At 35.5% G+C, this 13,656-nt stretch overlaps 1 protein-coding gene across 1 annotated transcript in view; it reads left to right on the top strand.

Moving 5' to 3' along the window:
- The first annotated feature begins 337 nt into the window (after window positions 1–337).
- LOC117118094 (chromosome transmission fidelity protein 18 homolog) overlaps window positions 338–13,656 on the top strand; it is a 23,082-nt gene continuing 9,763 nt past the window's right edge. The window contains exons 1-15 of the mRNA XM_033262591.1: window positions 338–542; window positions 1,821–2,031; window positions 3,024–3,129; window positions 4,055–4,222; window positions 4,527–4,660; window positions 4,943–5,066; window positions 5,902–6,014; window positions 6,782–6,875; window positions 7,528–7,626; window positions 8,841–8,968; window positions 9,830–9,990; window positions 10,534–10,586; window positions 10,990–11,160; window positions 11,676–11,825; window positions 13,006–13,136. Of these exons, the coding sequence (XP_033118482.1) occupies window positions 464–542; window positions 1,821–2,031; window positions 3,024–3,129; window positions 4,055–4,222; window positions 4,527–4,660; window positions 4,943–5,066; window positions 5,902–6,014; window positions 6,782–6,875; window positions 7,528–7,626; window positions 8,841–8,968; window positions 9,830–9,990; window positions 10,534–10,586; window positions 10,990–11,160; window positions 11,676–11,825; window positions 13,006–13,136 (1,922 nt within the window). The 5' untranslated portion in view covers window positions 338–463. The remainder of the gene's footprint in view (window positions 543–1,820; window positions 2,032–3,023; window positions 3,130–4,054; window positions 4,223–4,526; window positions 4,661–4,942; window positions 5,067–5,901; window positions 6,015–6,781; window positions 6,876–7,527; window positions 7,627–8,840; window positions 8,969–9,829; window positions 9,991–10,533; window positions 10,587–10,989; window positions 11,161–11,675; window positions 11,826–13,005; window positions 13,137–13,656) is intronic.

The following is a 13,656-nucleotide window of genomic DNA, read 5'->3' on the forward strand; positions in this document are numbered from 1 at the left end:
AAATTTTGCTGGAAATTTTTGGATACGACGCCCCGTTATGGAGTTATGATTTTTTTAAAAACATGATGTCAGCCCAAAATCTTATCTTATTTCTGTTGGTTATGCACCGCTGATTCACAATGTTTGTCATCACTTCAAGATGTCTACCGATTCGTGAAAAATGCCGTGGTTAAAATATTCTAATGTATGTATTCTTCAATTCAGATACATAAGTGACTCACAAATGAATATAATTAATGAATGCGCTAATTAATAGGGAAAATTGAAATCAAACACGCAAAAAGAGAAGAATAAATTACATTAAAAAACAAAACTGGGTAGAAAACTGAGAGGTTGCATGGCAACGTTTTTTTTTTCCCGGGAACCGATGAAAACAGTGTTGTGTTTGTTTGCTTTTTTTTAGTTCTCGGATATGGATTGACTTTCTTCTTTCATATTAACATTCTTTTGATTTAATTATAACATGGAACCCGATGACTTGTATGATGACTTTGAAGCTCAGTTTGCAGATGAACTTGATGCACTGCGAGATTTTGAATCAGGTAGTTATTCTCTATTCGTTTAGGCCTAGTAGGCCTAGCCTCTACTAGGGGCTAGCTAGGTGGGGCCCGGCCCCGCGACCGCTAGGCCTAGTGGGTCCTGGTTTTGCTAAGCCTAGCATAGGCCTAGAGTGTTTCCTAGCCTAGCGCAGGCCGCTAATGCCCCGGGCCTAACCTTTGTCTAAGCTGTGTTGTCACTATAACAACTCCCTGGTTGTACCTAGTCTAGGCCCTAAATTAAACCTAGGCCTAGCTAGGCTTAAATACGACAGAAGAAGTAGGCCCTGCTAGGTCTAGTACAATATCGATGGCTAAAAGAAGTTTAGCCTATTAATTAAATTTATTTAATAATTAAGTAGGCCTTAGTTAGGCCCTCCCCAGCCTAGAGCTAGGCCCTCCTTCCTAAACTTAGGCCAGTTGTTTTTATCCATGTTCCCCTAGCCAAATTTAAAACCTAAAAGTAAATTGTATTGAATCATCATAAATCCAACCCAACATAATCTACAATAAATAATTAATGAGGTAGAAAAACTGACATAACCTAAGTATGGTCGGTAGTTAACTGACTTACAATGGTGATAAATAGCTGAATTGCTTTGAAATATTTTAACATTTTAAATTTGAACTTTTAAAAAGAAAAAATTATTACTGGAAAAATGTAATATTTTAAATCCAAACTTATTATAATGCTTGTTTTACTACAATTTTAAAGATTTTTTATCTTTGAATGTTTCATCTTTCTAAGCTCGTAGGCAGGATTTTTAAAGGGGTGGGGGGTTTCTAATTTTTCATAATTAAAAAGGCACTTTGAGTCCTTACTCACCTCAGTCCCACCATGGCTGGGGTAAATTTTAAAGATATACACCTCAGATTTCTGGAGATGGCAATAAAAATGCCAAACTTCCATGCAAATGGTACTTTTTAATAATAACTTAAAAGGGCATTTCTGGAAAAGGGGGTTTCTTTTGGACTCCTCGAACCCATGGCTACGGGCTTACTTTAAACAAAACTTTATGTTGTAAGTACCCTATCATGTTTTTTGAGAAGCGCCCCCTTTTGTTCAGTGATTTAGTTTCTGTCATATATTCATTCGTGCTTGTTTCTTGCTCTTTCTATTCTTGTAAATTTTAATGTTTTTAAGACAAATAAATGAAATAAAATAAGAACAATGGCATAGTTAAATTGTACAAATAGGCTTTTATACTAAAATACTGATTAAAAATTTTAATACAGGTAAATATGCAAAAAAATAAATTACATATTCTAATTTTTGTCTTGCAGATATCCAATATGAAAGAAAGGAACCCGATTTAAGGCAAAATCATGAAAATATCAGGCAAAGCTTGCCAGCTGGAGCAAAAATTAAAACAAGTTCCTTATCAAATTTTGATAGTAATTCTAAAAAACGTGAGAGAGAATTAGATGAATTATTTGCTAGCTTATCAGATAGTGAAGAAGAACTTGTTATTGATGAGCAGATGCATTTATGTAAGTCAGTGTCTTATGTTCATCTCATGTTTATGACCAGCACTGGTAAAACTCTCCATTTGTCGCAATTTTTAATTTCCCACAAGCACCCAAAACATTTGAGAATCAGAATTTGGAACATTTTCAGGTTTTTTAATTTTAAAAAACTTAAAAGAAGATATATTGAAGAACATTTTTGCAAAATATCAATCACTTAATCTAACTAAAAAAGCATATTAAAATAATTTTTAAAATACAAGTCTTAATAACAAACTATTGATTTTGGAAGCTGTTTTCTCAAAACCTGCAGAACAAGGCTGATATCAAATGAATTAAATATTCATAACTATATTATTTATATTACTGTATGACCCCTTCTGAAATGAGCCTAGCAGCTTAAAGGGTTATCCTCTGTTATCCATTTTGACTTATATTGTCAATCTTTTGTTTTTTAGGTTTTGTAATGATTTTTTGATTTTATAATGCAAATTGATTCTGTGTTTTTGGAATAGATCAATAAATATTATATACTTAATTGCTTTGATGCTGTTGAAAGATTTGTTTGATCCTAAAAAAAAAAAATTTAAATTTAGTGATGCAATGCATTGCAATGTGGCAATTTTAATTCTTGCGATCCAAATTCATAAACAGTTAAGCTCTGTCCAGTCTATTTCGTGAATACTTACCTGGATAAACCGACTAATTGCCTATTCTTTCTCAAACATGTGAACACCCCTCGAAAACAAAATGGAACCGTAGGCCCTGGATTGGAATACCTTACCTCGATTTTAGTTTTAATAAAAAAAAAAAAGTTTTAATAAATTTTAATGTTTGTTTTAGTTTTTAACCAACTTTTATATAATATTTTTTATTTAAGGGACACCAACGGAAATGAACCAATTCGGTTTTTTTTTTTAGGTTATCCTGAGCTGTAAATGTTTTACTAAATTATCTTTTTTTGTTCATTGTTTTGTTATTATAATGAATTTGAATGGAATTGAATTATATTTTACACAGCAATCTTCAAAAGAAGGCTGCAGATGGGGAGCCAAGCCGGAGACAACCCACACTCTGGGTAGACAAGTATTCACCCAGGCACTACACAGACTTGCTAAGTGACGATGTGAGTTTTTTTGAAGTTTTAATTGATAAGACAAAGCCTTTTTGCTTTTATTAATATTTGGCAATTATTAGGGGGTTGTCCTAGGTAACCCCCTGGCCTAATTAATAGCTGACTGATGACCTTCACTCAGTGCTACACACCACAAACAATAATTCTTCACACAATTTAGCTCACAATGGACATTTCTGGAGTGTCAATCAAACTTTACAACTGACCAATCACAACAGCGCTAAGAATATGCGCATGTCTAACAAGCAACGTGTGGTCCCACAAATGCAGATGTTTGCGTATGCTTTAACACCAGGGAGCTTTCGATTGCACAACGACGGTAGGACGTAGAACGTAATGATGTCACTAAAAGTCATCTGCGCATGCGAGAACGTTAAGGTCACCCTCGTCGTGTAGATTCTAGAACGCAATTTGCGTATGCAGAGAACGTAGGACGCCAGGTAGGACGGTCAGGTATGAGTGATTCCGTTCTAGCTTCGCTCCCTACTGTCGTTTTGTGGGACCTTTACAGCAATATCCAAGGGAGGGGGCTTAGTGGAAACGTTCGTTGTAGCGCTGCCCTCACTTGCACCTTCTGATTTTAAGTGCTGGATTTGCCAGCTTTCCAGCACAGATTACCCTCTCTTAATATTTATTAAATACTTGTAATACTGCCAAGAATGAAGGAGAAATAAGTACTACAGATTCACCCATACAAAAATCAACCTAAAGCCATATCCAAACTATCAAGTTTTGTTTGACGAAAACATGACATGCCTAAATATGGTCATGATGACATCACATCATGACCATATATAGGCATATCATGACTATATATGGGCATACAACAGTTACTTGTGAAAGCAAATTTGATAGTGTGGACAGAGTGTTAGTCAATGAAAAACCTATTATTAAAAAAATATATATTCTATTCCAGGGTGTGAACAGGAATATTTTGTACTGGCTGAAGCTCTGGGACACCTGTGTATTCAAGAGAGAAAGAGTAAAACGTGAAAAAAATCAACAAGAAAAACGGAATCAAAATTTCAAAGGAAACTTTAAACAGAATAACTTTAAAGCCACACCAGAAGAGATATTAAGTGAGGTAATTATGAAATGGACCAATCAGTGGAATTTGTCCATAGTCATGTGATTTGAAATTATGCTAAAAGTATGAATTATTGTACCATCAAATATGACTGTTTATGTTGTGTGCAAGGACACATTTTCCAGTAGGTTATTAAACTGTTTCAAAGACCTTTACCCCTAAATTATACAATTAATGAAAGGTTTACAAATGATTTGTTATACTAAAAGATGATGTCCTTTGTAATAATTAACTATTTAAATGAATTGAACTCAAATATTTCTATTATATTTTAAATTTTCGTATATTTGGCAACCATCAGCAAAAATTTGATGAACACAAAAGACCAGAACTGAAGGTGGCGCTGTTGTGTGGTCCTCCTGGTCTTGGTAAGACAACGTTGGCACATGTAATTGCTGAACATGCCGGCTATAATGTGATTGAGATGAACGCTAGGTAAACTTCATTCCAATTTTCTTTTCAATTTTTTACATAAGAAAATGATATAAAAATAATTAAAAAAATATGTTTTTAAAATTGCAAAATAATGACTTCCACTAACAATTGCCCCTTGGATATTTTTTTGCTCAGGATTGGAACCATAAAAATCGTAACATACGCACACTTGAGTGGATTTTTTTGGGACATGCACATATTATTGGCCAATGAATAACAGTCCCTGAGTGGTCAATTGTTATGTCTTATTGAAAAAAAAAAATTATTTGATTTTATTTTCAGTGATGATCGAAGCCAAGACGTGTTCAAGCGAAAACTAGAGTCGGCCACACAGATGCAGTCGGTATTAAGTCGAGATAATCGGCCTAATTGCATGGTGATCGATGAGATTGATGGTTCACCAGCTGTGAGTATTTAATACATTTTTTTTCTGTGACTAACATGTTTTGAAGCCCTTTCCAGACTATCAAATTTTATTTGACAAAACATGTGACATGCCTGAATCATGTGACATCACATCATGACTATATATAGTTTACATGACTAAATATGGTCATACAACACTTTTTAAATATTAAAATATTGGTAGAGACAATTTTTTTGCTACTGTTTTCTAACTTTTCTTCACAAAATTTGTATTAGTCCCTCTTCTATTATTTTTGATGAGTCGAGTTATGCAGAAGACAGAGGAGCCTTTATGGTTTGGTTTGTACCTCAGATAAGGATTCAAAACACCAAAGCTTAATGCACACATCTGTGCACTTTGAAAGGGCCATTGCATTGGGAAAGTATTAGGGTGGTTACCGATGCTGTGTTTCACTTTAGCGTCAGGGGTTTTGTGGATGGATGTGATTACAGAGTGTTGCTTTACGGATGCTATGGTACTCACTAACTTATGCGCAATTCAGCACAATGAAGCTGCAAGCCTATGAGTTATGGTTTAATTACCTATGTTTACATTATATTCATATATTTCTATATGACCTAAAAATTGAAATATGATATGGATCAATGGTCATGTATTTTTATAGCGCCTTCCACCGTAAAAACCATCTTTAAGCGCTTTGAAACTAAAAATTAATTTATGAACTGTCGCGAACGTTGAGGATGGAGGAAGGTGCACACCCCACCCCCCACCCCATTTTGAGAAAGCAGAAGATAAGAAAGAAGATGTATGGAACTCTGATTTGAAGTAAGCCTTCCCAGTAATCTTTGAATTCAATATTGTTTACTCTCCTCAGGCCACAATAAACGTTCTTATTGATTATGTGAAAGGTCCTGAAGCAGGAAAGAAGAAGAAAAAGAAGGGGCAGTCTGTCCTCCTTCGTCCTATTATCTGCATATGTAATGACTTGTAAGTAGAAGTTAATCATTTTTATGTTGTTGATATTTATTATAACTATAATATTTTTTGGCAGAGGTGCCAAAAAATTTCCACTAAGTGGGTTAAAATACTAAAAATAACCATTAAGTTTTCATTGGAATAGTGATTCAGTTCCATATTCTCAGTTTTTGCACCACCTCCTGCAAACCCCAGGCTGAAACCAGAGCCTGCACCCCTGATAATTATGAAATGATAATAATGCTTCTAATAAAACACTTTTATGGTTATGTTTCAAACAGGTTAACCTTAAAATGTAAAACACAATATCAATATGCTCAATATATTTGAATTGTCAATTTCATAGTAAATGTTGTGAACATAAACTTACTTAACAATTTACCTTTAACAAAATTATTAATTATCCACAGGGGTGGGAGGAGTGCATGAACCCCACAACATTGCATATTTTGGCCCCAGTATTGACTTTTATCTTTTAATATAAAAAATTATTTACTAATTTATAATACAATGGATATTAATTAGAATGACAGATAAACAAAATTAATTTGAAAAATCATCCTCATAATAAGTAAAATGAAAAAAAGATAAATCTGTGTAGATAGTAATCAAATTTTCTTTGACAAAAATAATTTAAATGTCCATTATATATGGTCATGATGTGCCTATATATGGTCATGATGTGCCTATATATGGTCATGATGTGCCTATATATGGTCATGATGTGATGTCATCATGACCATATTCAGGCGTGTCACATGTTTTTGTTCATCTTTTAGGTATGTTCCAGCACTTAGACCGTTACGGCAAATAGCTTTTGTGTCGCATTTTCCTCCAACTGTCGCTTCACGCTTAGCATCACGTCTCATGCAGGTTAGTATCCATCATTATTTCTACAATAAATATTCAATTCACACAGCCAGATGGGTGCCAAGAGGGACACCATGGTCCTGACAGCCCAACACAACCATGTCGATGCACCTTGAGCCAAGTAACCTTATTTTAAATACTTAAATAATCTGACCAAATGATAAACTTAAAAGTACAATTAAAAAGATAATCTATACATACCAATGATTCGTTGAATTATTATAAACAAAATATTAATAAAATTAACTTTTAAATAACTTAAAATAAACAATAGCAATTATGAAAATAATATTATTGCGATGACAACAGCACTTGGTTAGGTACTACGCTTAGGGTGCTGATGAGCAACTGAATAGAATTAGAACGAGTTATGGTCATGTAACCCTAATGTCTGAGTGCAATACAATAAACCCTAATTGAGCCAAAAGTATATCAGTAGATGTTGATAGTGTCTGTATGCCCCTTGTGTGTTCTGCTCACCGAACCATTGGGAAGATGCTTGTTCAATCAACAAGGATTTGTTTAGCGACAATATCCACGACAGAATGCAATGTGTAGTGGGGCTATGGTTGTTATAATCTGCTTGGCAGCTTGGATCTTCACATACAGTAATTCAGGCTAATAGTAATATTTTTTTTTTTTTTGTCAAATGTAGATTGCAACAAATAATGCATTGAAGACAGATATGACTACTCTAATGACACTTTGCCAAAAAACTGAAAATGACATCCGTTCCTGTCTAAACACTCTGCAGGTTTGCTGACAAATTGTTTTCATTTTGATGAATGATAATGAATGAGGGTGATGATTATTTTGTTAATGATGAGGATTATTAGTATGTTTGTTAAGACATTGTTGAAGGTGTTGTACTGAGATGATCATTAAGAATCTGTCCAAAACGAGAGCAGCTTAGTTCAGTTATGTGTGCACAAATTCCCATCGCTGCTACTTGTATATCAGCCGGAGGGCTGAAATGCAAATTACGAAGCGCACCGTCTTTCGGATGAGACGTTGGTCCCGTGTGCATTATGCCCTACTTGTATGTAAAGAACGCAGTACACGCTTTTGAAATGAGTAGGGGATTGTCTCCTGGTGCACTGCCAAATCACCACTGGAAATAATTCTTTTTCAGACTTTGGTGGGTTATTCTTGGTGTTTACACCAAAACAATCCATCCATCCATGCTAATTATGATTATGATTTTGAGTCCATTTAAAATCATAATTATGATTATGATTTTAAATGGACTCAAAATGGACGTCCAGTGTATACATCTGGCTCGTGTGCACTTTAAAACACCCATTGCATCTTTCGGAAGAGTAGGGGGTTACCCTGATTTTATGGTTCATTTCAGCCCCATGTAGCTACTATAAGCATGACTGCTAGATAGTCACGGACCACACCCATATGCAATTCAGCACATTGACACTGCAATTTATCGATTATTCTGCCTTTTATGATGAATGAAAATGTGGAATGATTTTTATATGATGATATAATATAATGGTTTATAATGGTGGGGGTGGCGAAAAATGTTTTTTTCCAGTTTACATATGGCTCATATGGTGATCTTAATGGTGATGTTGACTGCTGCGATGATGAACTTGTGATTGCTGATGATGGTGATGCACAGTTAGTATACTTATGGTGTAATGATGATAATAATGATGATGGTGCCGATTTATGAGTTATGATGATTATGATAGTATTTTAATATGTTGATTTGGTGAGATAGTGATGTTGATTATGCATAATAATGTTTAGTATTGTGATGATAATGATTATGATTAGTATTGATGATGTTTATGATCAATTATACAATATACTGTATATCCATTAGAACCCTAATGAGAAATATTTGAAGTGACCTGTCTGTAAAATATGAAATTATTAATACAGATAGTACTACTGTTGTTTTTCTGTACAGAAATTAAAAAGTTTCTGCAAATTGCTTGTTATATTTTTTAGTTCATACAAACAAAAGGAAATGGGTTAAGCTTGAGTATGGTCAGCTCAATGAACATAGGACAGAAAGACAAGCACAAAGGGTTATTCACACTTTGGAAGGACACATTTGCAATGCCAAGGCCACAGAGGTAGGTTTAGTAGGATTATTATAGGCCGACCCGTTTACATCAGTGATTATTATCTCTCTGTAGATCAGTAGCGGCTGTACGATATATTTTTTGGGGGGTGGGGGGCTAACCTGTTTGAAGGGGGACCTCTGGATGGCCGGAAATGGCACTCTCAGAGTGTGACAGACATGTGTTAGCTTGGCATAAGCCTTTTTCTTTTTTTTTTTTTTTGGTCCGACTGCCCGACGAGCTCTGGCCGGTGGGGGTGGAGGGGGACTTGACCTGTCTGATTGGGAGCTTAAGTCCCCTGCTTCCCCACTTCCGCCCCCACTGTTGCAGATGCCATAGCTCTGGGCTTTTGGTCACCTGCTACAAATGTACATATTGTATAATTGTACGCAGAATATGTTGCTCCAATCTTACTTTCTTTGGACTACTGTACATGGACGTGAGAAACAAGCGGGTGACCCTAAGGAGGTCCCAGCAATGGCGGCACCAATAGAGAGCGCAGTTTTCTACTTGGATTCATCTATAGCGGTATAAATATTCATAGATAGCTTTATTTTTTATTAAACCAAAATATATACATCACTCTCGTCAAACTTAATCCAAGTTCAATTCATTGTTTCCATGTCCCCATCTGCATTGGCAGGGAAAGGATATATTTCTTATTTTAAAACTTTCCATAACTTTCATGTCGAAATCCAGTGAGCACCAGGTGCTGGCCAAGATTATATTTTCGATCAGCCATAAGGTTGTATCAACATACAGTGGTTTGGGTGCTGACTTGGTGAAGAAAACTCACCTTTTTTCTTAATATTTTCTACATCTTTTGCACGTAAAAATATACAGTATAACTGTTAACAATTATCATCTCATCAGAAAGCGTTATGTAAACCCTCACGACGTTGATAAAAATGGTGTCGAACGAAAAGTATCAGCAGAAGACAATGTAGACTTCAATCCAGCCTCCCCTTCATCTAGATTTAACAACATGTTACAAGCAGTGCTGAGTAACGGAGACTATGACAAGTTATTATCAGGTATTTAGAATAGTTTATGGTTAAGTTTTTCAATTTTTTTTTAAACATTGTCTTTAAGCACTTTGACACAATTTTTGTTGCATAAAGTGCTATAGGAGTCCATTATCATTTGTATTGCAAGTCTGCTATTACAATCAAGTCTACTGAATTTGTTGAAGTCTTACTGGATAAACAAAGTTTCTCAATGTGGAAAATTTGGAGTCATCCATCCCATGTGCTGTAGGGTATAATCCTCTTTTTCTTTTCACATACCAAAGATTAGATGAGGCTTTCCCATATCATGGAGGAATATTAGAAACATATTTGAATTGTGGTCTGCCTGGTGGTGTGATCCATTTGTAACTTGAATTTCAGCCAGAGATCTCTCAATGTTCAATGTACACACAATTACTACTAAAAGCCAACTTATGCTGCTATCTATTTTGTGCATGAACCAATATATGCCAGTTACTTTTATTAGCTTACCTCAAAAATAATGGAATCGTCCAACCCAGGTTTATAAAATGCAAAATATTTATGCTGCTGTTAACTTGAATTTTGCAGGTATTTTTGAAAACTACTTGGAGGTGAAGTTTAAGGACTCGCACTTAGATGCGGTATGTATGTCTGTTGTACTGAAAAATGTTTACATTTAACAAACTGAATATTTCACAACTTTATAAATGCTTTACATTAAGATATCATTGACCAAATACAAATAATTATTTACAGATTAAGCAGAAAGTGAAATTTACAATTAATAGCATCTAATACTATATTGTTTATATGTAACAAAAATAAAGAAAACCTTTTTTATCTGAAATTTCAATTTTTTTTGTGGTGGCTGGTGCGCTAACTTGACAAAAATAAAATTTTATTTTTATTCGAAATTATTATTATTGGTGGGCAGCAGGTTCACTAAACAAGGTATAAAGAAAGTCTTGTCTTAGTATTTTTATCGTTCTTGTTGCTGCTGTTAATAAAATTATGTTTATTATATAATTTGAATCTTTTTTACAGGTTAACCATGCTTGTGATTGGCTAATTTTCCATGATGTCTTAAACAAAGAAATTTTGCACACGCAAAGCTACATCTTAATGCGATATCTACCCTACGTGCCTGTTGTGTTCCATATGATGTTTGCGTCAAATGCTGCGAATAAGATCCATTACCCATCAGCACATTTTGAGGTGAGCAGTGCTTTGTCAAACTCGTCACTTTTGTTTTCCTATATATCTAACACTTAATACACAACTTACCAATGACACATACTTCATCCAGTCATATGTAAGTTTTGTACTTAGTGTTGTCTGTCACTTTTGTTTTCCTTCACATCCAAGACTTAGTTCAGAACTTACCATGACATGCTTTATCCAGTCATTGGTAAGTTCTGTACTTTTATTGTTGTCTGTCATTTTTGTTTTTCTTCACATCAGACTTTTTAAGTACAAAACTTACCAATGACTGAATAAACTACTGCATTTATCATCTCTCTATTTTCACCCTTACCAAGCATTTACTCTTCTTTCAAAAATTTTTTTTTTTGTCGAATTAAGGTTTTAACACTTGTAGTAGGATTGTCCAGGGGTGGATTCAAAAAAAAAGAAAGAATGGTGCATGGTGCTTCAATACAAGCTGATTTTGGAAAAAATTTCATGTCTATGTTCAAGAATTTCTAAACAAATATCCTTTTTTATTTGTTCAGAATATGCAGAAAATGGCCAAAACTACCAACCTGCTCACCAGTCTATGCAATGAAGTGTCGCCATACATCAAACGTAACTTGAACAAAGAGGTCGCTATCATGCAAGTTTTACCACCACTGCTTACTATCATCCAGCCCTCATTCCGACCGGTAAGCTGTACAATCAGTACACTGCACTAACTGCATCGTATGACCATCAGCCGACGAATCCAACTCTGTTCACAGTGAGCGCTAGATGACGCGAAGCTGTTTGCAGATTGTCGGTGACGGTCTGAATTGATCTTCATTGAAAACGATCAGTTGCTTGCGAGCCGTGCCATTGCGATCCCCATAGAATCATATTACTTTATTGAATAAAGTAACATAAAGTATCATAAAGTAAAATTGATAAATTTTATCAATTTTCTCATGCAAATCGGTGTTAAGAAAGATCATTTAACCAGATCTCCCAGTAGTGACTTCTTCCATCTTGGGACCACTGGTTGTGGGAGTTATTATCTTTGAGCTTCCACCTGTAACACATGCTTTTACCTTTGTCACATGCTTCCACCTCCACCGCATGTTACCTGTGTCACATGCTTTCTCACCTGTATCACATGCTTCCACCTGCACTACATGTATCTACCTGTTTCATATGCTTTACCTGTTCTACTTGCACCACATGCTTTTACCTGTGCCACATGCTTCCACCTGCACCACATGTATCTACCTGTTTCATATGCTTCAACCTGTTCCACATGCTTCCACATTCACCACATGTTTTTACCTGTGTCATATGCTTTCACCTGTATCAAATGCTTCCACCTGCACCACATTCTTTTACCTGTGTCACACGCTTCTACCTGCACTACGTTCTTTTACCTGGTCACACGCTTCCACCTGCACCACGTTCTTTTACCTGTGTCACACGTTTCCACCTGCACCACATTTTTTTACCTGTGTCACACGCTTTCACCTGCACCACGTTCTTTTACCTGTGTCACACGCTTTCACCTGCACCACGTTCTTTTACCTGGTCACACGTTTCCACCTGCACCACATTCTTTTACCTGTGTCACACGCTTCCACCTGCACCACGTTCTTTTACCTGGTCACACGTTTCCACCTGCACCACGTTCTTTTACCTGTGTCACACGCTTCCACCTGCACCACGTTCTTTTACCTGGTCACACGTTTCCACCTGCACCACGTTCTTTTACCTGTGTCACACGCTTCCACCTGCACAACATTCTTCTAACTGCACTAATTCTTCCATATTCACTACATTCTTTATATGTCACATGCTTCTACAAGCATATTTAATGTGATGTTTCATCTGTTATCCATATAGGTCAACCCACAGCTGTTTAACACCTTAGAAAAGCAGCAAATGACATCATTAGTCAGTACAATGATAGCTTATAATTTGACCTATCAACAAGAAAGAAGTCCTGAAGGTCAATATAACTATGTTCTTGATCCGTAAGTTTGATTGTATTTTTACTCTCTTATGTCATCTTAATCATTAATTGAGCAGCACACATTTTTTAGGAAAATAATAATAAATGAATTTTGAGGAATAGTCATCTTATTACTTGGATTTGCATGTGTTTTTGAAGATGAATAAATTAATTTGAATTGAAAGGCAGTTTGACTGTTGAGGATGCTTAAATGTTCTATACAGTCACTGCTCTGCTTTGGACATTTTTCATTCATTCACTCACTCCTTCTGTAGTCCTATAGCACCTTTCATCACAGATACATAGTACTTGCCTTGCCTTAACAGACAAGAATATCGTAAAACCTTGAATTTGAAGCCCAATGGGCTTAGTACAGATGAAGCTCATCTCAAATTGAAGTCTCCCTCTATTTAGTTTGCAAAATTAACCTTAATTAAGCCTATGGTATCTTTTCAAGATAGTACAGTACATACACTGTACAGCCCATGGGCTTCTTTTCAAGATACCATAGGCTTCTTTTCGAGATAGTACAGTACATACAC

Source organism: Anneissia japonica, unplaced genomic scaffold (genome assembly GCF_011630105.1).
Source record: "Anneissia japonica isolate Jap-2015-1 unplaced genomic scaffold, ASM1163010v1 scaffold287634_len692169_cov176, whole genome shotgun sequence".
NCBI classification, from domain to species: domain Eukaryota; kingdom Metazoa; phylum Echinodermata; class Crinoidea; order Comatulida; family Comatulidae; genus Anneissia; species Anneissia japonica.